The 10,634-nt window shown below is 36.6% G+C and overlaps 1 protein-coding gene across 1 annotated transcript; it reads right to left on the reverse strand.

The window, feature by feature from the left end:
- Positions 1-7,632: 7,632 nt before the first annotated feature.
- Positions 7,633-8,310, reverse strand: CLDN8 (claudin 8). The gene has a single exon (XM_006908260.1). The coding sequence runs from the start codon at positions 8,308-8,310 to the stop codon at positions 7,633-7,635; it is 678 nt and encodes a 225-aa protein (XP_006908322.1).
- Between the last annotated feature and the right edge of the window lie 2,324 nt (positions 8,311-10,634).

A 10,634-nucleotide genomic window follows, 5' to 3' on the forward strand; every position in this document is an offset into this window, starting at 1 on the left:
AGTTAATTGGCCTTATACAGAGGAGAAACGAACTACTCATATCTTCATGATTGTTTGTTTTGAAACTTGGAGCAAGATGCCACTGAAGTTAGGCTCCAACTCCATCCTTAGAAACCAGGAGATGGTGGGGGGTTGGGGGTGGGGGACAGGTTGTCTCCTTTAATAGGGCCTCTCGGGTCCTAGAAAAAGAGAAGTCATTCCTAGGTCATAAAGCTGACAAAATCTTATCTAGTTTTTTAAAGAATTTATATATGTTCGAAAGAGAAGAGAAAGCACTTTGGATTACAAGTTTTTGAAAGCAAATGTTCTAAAGAAATAGCAGGGGAGGGAAATCTCTTCCCTTATTTTCATCAGGGAAAATTAAACTGCTTCTATAAATTTGTATTTTTCCTTGCACTGCTTTTATTTAATAGAAAACTCGTGATCTCTTTTTTAAAAAAAAAAAATTTAAAACCACCTTTAAATCTATGCTTTTGTTTCGTAAAATCATTTAAAAGAAAAATTTATCTTTAAGTTCTTGAAACGCCCACTTTGAGCTGTTAATCAAAAAAAAAAAAAATAGGCTGTAGTGAAGAATAAAAGTCATTTATTTGAGCAAAGAAGGCATTACAATCCTGGAGGCGCAGATTCGTGTTCAAACCAAAACTGTACTCCAAACATAGCAGAAAAGGGCAGAGTAGATAGAAGCACAAAACCACAAGGGTGGTTTACATTTAGGTCCCCTATGCAAATGGAGGATACTGGCTGGTGAAATGTATTGGCTTCTTTCAAAGTAAAGAATACAAATGATCTGGTTGCTATGGTAAGGAGGAAGTAAAGTCAAAGATGTGGTCACATAGTTGACTTAAAAGTTCAAAAGTTTATGGTGGGCTGTGTACGAGGCAGACTTTTTTTATGGCCTCTCACTTCCTTTAGTTCCCCTGACACAAATGACTCTATTGGCGATTTCCATTCGCAGGGCCTAGAGGTGATTAAATGTGGCTTTAGGTTAATTGATGCTTCTCCCATCACAAAGTAGAGTTTATTTTCCCATTCCTTGACCCTGGGATGGCTTTGGTCAATTGCAAATGATAGAAGGGAAACCAGGATTTCTAAAAGCATTGGTGTTTTTTTCCCCTTGGATCTTCAGAGCCCTGAGCTAGATGTCTGACTAGATTGCTAGAAAGACATCTAGTCTAGAAAAACATGGTGAAGAAGTCCTAAGACCACATATACATTAAGAGGGGCCCATCTGAACCCAGACATTCAGACATCATTGCCAAGTACCAGACAGGGAGAGAAACTATTGCCGACCTTAGACCCCAGCTACTAGCTGCTCAGTGCCACAAGCCACCGGAACCTGATTTCCTAACCCACAAAATTATGACATGGAACATGGTTGTTATTTTAAGTCACTAAGTTTTGGGATAGTTTATTACACAACAAGAAATACCCAGAAACAGGTCCCAATGCAGAATCTTTTCTTCTCTCTTTATTCTTCTTTTGATAAAAGTAAAAGTATCATATTGAGATTTGAGCTATAAAAGTGGGCTTCATTTTTTCTCAGAGGTTTTCTCAGCTTTAAAACTGAAAGACAGTTTAATTTCCAAAGCATTTCTATAATTTAGATCCTTCAAAGATGATCTTCACATAACTATGAAAAGATATCTACCCATATCTCTACTTGAAAAAAATAAAATCAGAAAGCATAGGAAAGTCGGTTCGAGGGAGAAAGATTATTGATTTATGATGCTTACACAAGTACATTGTTACTAGGTTGCGCGGATTGCAGAAAAAAACAAATATCTTCAACAATAGATTTCCTTCCTTCTCACCACCCCTCTTGTGCATCAATTACAAAATGCAGAAGTAACCAAAGAGAGGACCCCAGGCAACAAAGCTAATGATTTTAGAGGCTAGTGATTAAAGAGGATGGGGTATTAGAATAAAAACCAAGAAAAGGCCGGGTATATGGATGGACTATTTTTTGTTTATTTTGTTTTGCTTTGCTGTCTATGTTAATAAAGTTTATTCTATCCTTTAAAAAGAAATAACAGTAAAACAGGAAAAGCCAGTTTTTTTTAACCCATTGGTAAGAAAGATCGTATAAACTTTTTCCTGATTCAGAAAAATGCTCAATTCTAATTTTTTGTCTTTTTATAAAAGGTTGTTTTTGTTTCCAATAATTGCATATGTATTTACTGGTATTTGAAGAGGAGTCACAGAAAAGAGGCAGACAGCAGGTTGAACAATATGGGACAGAGAGAGTATTTACAATCCAGGGTGATTTGTGAGACAAGGAGGGAGCTCACAGAGCTTTTAGTCTAACAAAAACTGAATTTGCTCCGAAGAATGGAGAGGTGGAGTCTGCTGACAATTGGTGTGCGACTGGGCTGACGCTGAACTCAATCCAGCACAGGAGAGGTGAGTAGGTGCAGCCAGAAGGACCTAGGATAAGCAGCATCATAGAGGATGATGAGGGCATTGCATATGATCAAGGTCTGGAAGAGAGAATTCCTGGATGGCAAAGAAATGACATGGTATCTGACAAAGTCAAATATGAGTACTGTGAAGCCTGCGGCACAATATCAGAAGGAAAAAGAGTCTAGACTGTTAGAGTTTGTTGTTTTGTTTTATTTTCCATGTTGACAATGTCAAACTCACCTGTAAAACTGGGTAGGCAGTAGTTCTGAACTTGAGGTTAAACTTTGACATGTTCATAGTAGTTTCCTGCAGCGTGATGTTGCGAAGTTCCAGAATATGGCAGCCTGAACCCTCGAATCTCCCCTCCAAACTGTGGTCCAACCAATCTCTTCTGTTTATTTCGAGAGTCATGGCTACTCAAGGTTCCTCTCCTGTCCATGTCTCCAGTCCTGCAGTCTCGTTAGTGACCCACAGCTTTATTTCCTCCGGATCAGCTATATGAGTGACAGAGTGGCTAGATCCTGGGCCAGCCACAAAATACCTTTCTTTCTCATGAAAGAGAAATGCAATTTGGAGGAAGAATAGATTTATTGGATTAAGGACTTTGCTTTTTCACTGTCTTTACTTATGAATCCACCATCTTCTAGCTTCTAGATTTATGGTTAAAATATTTGATGGAACTATAATTTTTTGTTCCTGTTGTTAAGTAATTTGTTATGATTGGTGGAAGCTTGGGTACTTTTTTTTTTCTTTGCATGTGGAATTTAAAAATTTAAGTATAAACTTAAAAAAAAAAAGTTTTCCAGGACCTCAATGAGCTCTTTTTCCTTCAAGTTTGAGTATTTTTTTAGCATCATTTTTTTAAAGTAATTGCCCTTGCTTTCATCTTTGTTTTAAAATCCTTCTAAGGCCCCCAAATTTATTCTCCAAACCCTTTATATTTTTCCTCACGAACTACATCTTTTTCTGTTTGCTCTATGCTCGGAACTTTTCTTCCCCTTGATCTTCCAAACATCTCATTTTACCTCAGCAGTGACTTCCCTTACCTCGCAGTTCCTGTAGACTTTTAAAATGTGAAAATCATGTCGTTTTAGTTACAAGAAGCTTTTTAATCTATCATTCGATCTACTTCTGGCTCTTACAGACACTTGTTTGTGTAAGATGTCCTCTCTCTTTCCCAGGAGATCCATTTCTTCAAAAGTTGCCTGCCAGTTATGGTGTTGAGCTTGCACTTCCTGTTCCTGGCTGTCGAGTCCCACTGGTGTTCCCTTACATGATTCTAGGATCTCTTTTCTTGTGGAAGTTAAGTTATTGTCATTGGTAACAGCTAACCCTAGTGTGGGGGGAATTCTCTCTGTTGGCTGGCATTCTAGTGATCTGCAAGTTTCTATCACTCTACTGGGGGCCTGGGAAGTAATCTCTGTGCTCCCAGCTCTCAGTTATAGCTCTCCCAGGCTCCAGATTAAAGAGGAACCCAAGCCTCTGCAAATTCCCAGTTTTTCCAGCCCTGAGATTATCCCCATAAGACAGCACAGGTGTACAAATGTCTCCCTCCTTCCAGGACTGCTTATAAAGCAGATAAGACCCACACCTCCAACCCCAGCACAAAGCTTCAGGCCTGGCCTCGGGCCTTTGATCCAAGAATCCTTTGCTTCTCATTACTCTTGGAATCAAGCAGAACCTGAAACTTTGCACTAAGCCTGCTGGCCTCCAGACTCTGCCTTTTGGCTGGGTCCCAGCTGCTGCTCTGCCTGACAGTGTACTGAAGTCAAGGTTGGGAAGACAGAGTTGTAGGTATTCTATTTAGGCAGTTCTGGGAAGCCTTCTCAGGGCAAAGAAGGAGCTGATGAATTTAAAATTGAAGGCCTATGACAGGAGTCTGAAAACGTACAACGTATTCCACACAAAATGGTAATGAATGTCAGGAACTAAAAAGCAGAAAATTATGGGGAGGTTGGGAGGAAGAATAGATTTAAAGTGCAGCCTTGACAGGGAAAGAATGCTATGACCAGTGAGTCACAGAGAAACCTTGGAGAAGGGGTAGTGCTATGCCATTTGCTGTTCAGAAAATAAACTCTAGGAAGGATACCTTTGGCCAATATTGGCAGTAGGAAGATCTCAGATTCTGGATTTAGGGGAGATATATACATATATTTAACCTCTTTGAGATTAAAATATAAGGGAGATTGATTATCTATATCAATATCTCCTCTTTGAGACTCAGTGTTCTCATGATTTCATATGTAATTTGTAGTATTCTAGAGGATTTATGACTTAAAGAAAAGCATCAAGCACACAGTAGACATGTAGTAAAGGCTACATTTCTCACTCTTCTCTCTTCCTGTTAGACTATAAATTCCTTGAAAACAAAACTCTGTGTCCTTAGCACTCAGCATTATATAGCTTAATAACAGTTCTTACAATATGAGGGAGTCATTCTGGATACGGAATCAGCAGAAGGGGCTCATGGTGGGGGCAGCAGGTAGCACAGCATGAAAGATGAAAAGACTAGCTATAAGGTGAGAGTAACAAACCATGTCTTCTGCCTCCCTGTGTGGTTTCTATCACACGACATTGTTTCTCCATAAAACTACATTATAAAGGTGCATTATTAAATGTCTTCTTGTACATAATTTGTCACCAATCAAACCATTTCTTAATTCCAGTGCATGCCTTTGAGGATTTTAAAGAAAATCTTTGGGACGTGAATTATTCTATTTTTTAGACATCAACTTTATAGTCATTATACTGGTTACACTCTGATGTTACTGTGTGATAGCAATAGCTGTGATGATTTTAAGATAGGTTCCCCTTCCTATCAGTTATCTGATAAGGCATTTGGACTTACCTTGCAAGCAAAGGAGCATCCCTACAAGAAATACAGGCAGGGAGTTATGGGCCTGACTTACTTTTTTTAAAAAAAACTGAGAAGGGAACAGGGAGGATAGCTGGAGGGAGAAAGTTCTACAGGCAGTGACACAAGTCTAGAAGGCAGAGGAAAGAGATGAGATGACAGTTTAGTATAGAAGCTGGAGAAAGAGTTCAGAGATACTTAAGAGTTGATGTCTTAAGGAAAACTAGCAGTGTTATAATTCTGTTTTAAGGGGGGAAAAAGAGGGAAATAATAAATTGGGTTTGGTGCAGTCAGGATGGCTTTCTAGGTTTTTTTTTTTTTTTTTAAAAAGATGTTTGATTAAAGAGAGCAGTACTTATAATACTGGGTTTGCTTTTCCAAGGTGCTCAGTTAGTTCTTTTTTTTTTTTTCCTGTTTTCATGAATGTCTTGACCTAGAGGGCAAAATTGCCTAGGTCAAAATAGCACTTAAGTATCGAAAAATCACCAATCCCAGAAGAAAAAAAAACACTAAAATGTATGCAATTAACAGTAGTAGCTAAGCATGTCATTTTCACATACAAAGATCAGTTTATAAACTACACACCGTTCAAGAGAAATATATTTTTTCTGAAGAGAAAGAACAGAAGCTATGAAGTCAGTCTTTATTTTTTCTCCTGACTCTATTGGATAATCAATGAACTGTTCTGAGGTGCCTTCATCTGTGAATCTAACTAATCATATCAGTCTCATGAAAGATTTAATGATATAATTCATATAAAGTAATAGAGGTCCTAGCATGTAATATATGCTCCCCGAACATTAACTACTATTATTAATTAATACTACTTCTCAGAGGTAGAAAGGTATTTAGTGATAGAAAGTTTTTACAAATATGGCTGTTACATACATAATATTTATAGTATGTAGATTTGTTGAGACCTAGAGTACTATCTTAATAAATTACAAATATATTATATGCATCAAATATTAATATATGAATTTAATGATTACAAGACATATTATCATTAAGTGATATATAATATTTTATGTTCTCAAAAATTAATGCTGAATCTACCTTTAGCTTTCAAATGTGAGCTTGATATTCTTTTTCAAATTAGAGATCTTAAAATATAAGGTTTTCAAAAGCTCTTTACAAGTTATTAAAACAGAAAAAAAGGAAAATAGAGAAAGAAAATCACATTAATATAAAAGGAAAATTTATTAACACAAAGGACATAAAGCAGATAACATACGTAGTCACTTAAGCTAAAAAATATAGATACAAACTTCCAATTGGATGATCAATTGCATCAAATTTGGGGGAAACACAAAGACATAGTAAAAGTGAACAAAAATAGATTAAATAAAAATATTTATCTTGACAACTGAAATGACAATTTTGACTTAAGAACCCATATATAAGGTAAGAGGGAGTTCACAAAAAAATAATTTGTTTTTATTTTTTGGAGGGCATATAAAAACCAAGATATATTATTTTTCTGTCTCATTCTTTATACTGATAAAAGCCCAAAGTCTTTATTCAAGTAGTTATTAAAATATTCACATATAGATATAATTTCTTGTCAAAATGCATTCTTCTTCAACCACAAAAGTTTAAGAAAAAAAAATATCTTTCCTGAAGTCTTTAATGTTTCTTAGATTACAGTTTTATCTTTCTTCTTAGTATAGCTCTGGAAAGCAGTTTAAATTCAAAGTCCCTTGACAAAATATCTGCCTCTTAGAAGATGTTAATTTAATATACAAGAAAAAAAACAGACCTCTGGTGAAAGAGTACATAGGAGTTAGGAAAATGGGATATCAAAAAGCCATTTAGTTTCCTTTATACAGCTGATTAAAGCCTTCTTTTTGACCTTCATCATAAATCAAGTGCATTAATTGCTAAGCTATTTTTAAACAATTAATATTAACCGTCTTCAATCTTATCCCCGAGTTCCCTGAAAAGCGATAGTTGAATTCTATTTATCCAGTGTAATGGATCAGTATTTCATTTAAAATAGAACCATATAAGCCTGTCTCTATTGATGTGGGATATCAATGTCACTCTCATCTACATACAGAATGCTATGTCACAGAGAAATCACAATTGCAAAATAATAGTATTTAACAATGTCATTTTGAAGTAACCGATAAAAGGAAAAAAATACATGAGCCATTTTAGAAAACTGACTGTACTTCCTAAAACCATCAAAGCACTGTGTATCTCATTCTGCTGAAATAGCTTATAGAATCATAAACAGCTGATGCACAGTTTCAGTAATTAAAGTTCGACAGTTAAGAATGGCAAATCAATGTTCTTCTGGATTCCGTTTTTAGAAAATAGTGCACGTTTTAGTCATTTACATGGCTTTATAGGTAAAGTCAAAACATGCACAACTACACATACTGACTTTTGGAGTATACACTTGGTGACTTCTTTTCCACGTGATAGCTCCTCGGGGTTGTGCGATGGGAAGGTATGGAGTATCTGTAGCTACTGTTCGTTTTGCTGACACAAGAAACACAACAGAATATTGCCCCTGCAGCTATCAGCACCAGCGCCGTGGTCCAGCCTATGTAGAGGGCCTCTCCGAGCTCATGTTTTTGGCCATTTTGCACTCTTGGGTTGTAGAAGTCTCTGATAATAGAATTGGCAACCCAGCTCACAGGGATGAGTACCACAAGGCCTGTGATAATGAACATGATTCCAGCCGTTAGCAGGATATGACCCTTCAGCTTGTCGTTGTCCCCAGTGCACTTGGTACACTTCATGCCAAGGACTGCTGTCATGAAGGTGAGGAAGGACAGCACGGAAGCAGCACACATCAGTCCTCTGGATGCCTGTAGAGCCGGAGAGAGAGCCAGCAAAGAATCATAGATTTTGCACTGCATTCTGATGTTAGCTTGCCTTACACAATTCATCCACAGTCCTTCCCAGATATTTTCAAAAACCACAATGTTGCTTCCAATGAAGGCAGACACTCTCCACTGAGGCATGATGGTGACAGCCATCGTGCCCACCATGCCAACACCACCAAGCGCCAGTCCAGCATACTGCAAAGCGGAGGTAGCCATTATCCTCCAGGATGGGCTTTATCCAACCAGACTCCTGAGCCAGTAGGACTGTGGCACAGCAGAGAACAGTTTTCCTGTAGTAATGAACTCAGAACCCAGTGGTTTTTCAAATAAGAGCTGCTTCGCTTACTTCTGGCTAGATTAAATCCTGTATTGGCTGACTGAGCACCCCCGCCCCCCCATTGACAGGTAAACTTACAAATCAGGTAGGGCAACTTTCTTCGCCAATGAGAGGGGGATGGTAACTCAGGTGTGTCTAAACCTATGAGAGATACTTGGAATGGCTGGACCTGCACATAAACATTCTTTGTACTTCTCAGTTTTCCGAGACAGCAGTACGTTTACCTGTAGCCATAATTATGAATGTTTACACAATCATCAAGAAATGCACCAATCCCTTGTTATATGAAAAGGTACACCTTGTACAGGAAATTCTGAAACTCTGAGTAAGAGCTGCTGTGACCAAAGTATAAAATAAAATACCTGCCTAAGAAATTTGCTAGGACTTGTCAAAATGCCAAAGTGAAAAGAGAGTAGGGGATTGATAGATTCCTCATACCTGGGGAACCACATTCTTTAGGACACATGGGATCCAAGTGGTTTATTTAATTTGTCTACAACTTCAAAGCAGGCTCTGCTAGGTTGAAATCGGGGAACAGACCAAGCCAAAGGACAAAATAAAGCTAAAGTAATTAAATGCACAAGGTTGCCTTTTATGGCACCAAACACATATTGTTTTCTTCTGAGTCAGGAAAACTACCTTTGGTATTTGAACCTTGATTTACCAAAAAAAAAAAAAAAAATTGTATGAGAAAAAAACTATCAAAATTTAAATCTTGATTTATAAGAAAAAATTCATAAAAACAAAAAAAATCTATATGATCTTATGTAGCAAGCACTCATGATAGCAATTAAATGATGAAGTGATTTACAGATAGCTGGCTTATTATGCTGCTCTGTCTTCTTAGACTGAAGTAACTAGAAACCTACAGTGATAAAAGAGTGCTGGGTCTATACAAATGGCTGATGTTTCTAAATAGAAATTTTATAGGACAAGGTCATTATAATCATTGAACTAAACTATAGTAGGTGTTAACTAAACTTGTCTTTAAAACCAAATTTGCAAAAAAAATTCAGAAGCCCCTCAATGTAACACAATTTGAACTGTTCCTTCTCAAAATTAAGATGATGACCAGTGTCATTAAAATAAATAGTCATGTCGATATGAGAAAATTCCGCTAGCAATTACCTTCTGAATATCTCTTTGAGGCCTCTGACCTGTCTTTCCAACCTTCAAGCTGTTCCTTAATTCCTTTCAACTTTACATCATAAAAATTGTTATTTCTTTAAAATTTTACTTCTTTTCTGCTTCCTTGTTCCACCTTAAATCTGAGTATGGGAGAAAGTGTTTCCTGCTCATTTATTAAACTTTGAAAGTTTAATGGCTCAAAAACTCTAAGTGTTTTTTAGAGATTATAAAAACAAAAATGATACATGGTAGGGAGGGGAAGAGAGAGTTGCCAAAATCAACTGTCTCCAAAAAAGAAAGAGGAAGAAATGTATAGTAGCCCAAGTTGTTAACATTTGATTTTCTTAAACTAGACATGTTGGACGTAAAGAAAAAATTAAAGCTTGATATTTACATTAATTTCTTCATTTGTTGACCTGTTAAGGATTAACCTACAATGTGTCCCTTATGGTGACAGAAAATATCTAGCACTTTCTCCTTCAGGCTTATATCAGTTACAGAGGAAGAAATGTATAGTAGCCCAAGATGTTAACATTTGATTTTCTTAGACTAGACATGTTGGATGTAAAGAAAAAATTAAAGCTTGATATTTACATTAATTTCTTCATTTGTTGACCTGTTAAGGATTAACCTACAATGTGTCCCTTATGCTGACAGAAAATATCTAGCACTTTCTCCTTCAGGCTTATATCAGTTACAGATTTGTGGTGAAGAAGGAAACAGGTTAATTTTAGAAAAATCATCTCCAATCCACCAAGGAGAGTTGAAATCAAATCAGCAGATTTTTTTAAAAAAATCTTTAATTGTCAATCTGGGGATAGAGAATGACAGAATTAAAAATCAAAAAGAAATGGCATAACTGATTGAGATGATGACAAATATAAAGAAAATCTCTGTAGGTAATCAAATCAAAATTTCTTTTCCATATTTGTGGGTGACATATTTTTTAGGAGCTCTGTTTAAAATTGCTGAATATACAGATAAAAATGAGAAAACTTGAGACAAATGGATATATTAGTATTTGAGAGTCTGAGTCTTTATGGGAGCTGCCTCCCAGGTATGCAGTGATTTATCT

This window comes from Pteropus alecto, unplaced genomic scaffold (genome assembly GCF_000325575.1).
Source record: "Pteropus alecto unplaced genomic scaffold, ASM32557v1 scaffold81, whole genome shotgun sequence".
In the NCBI taxonomy this organism is placed as follows: Eukaryota; Metazoa; Chordata; class Mammalia; order Chiroptera; family Pteropodidae; genus Pteropus; species Pteropus alecto.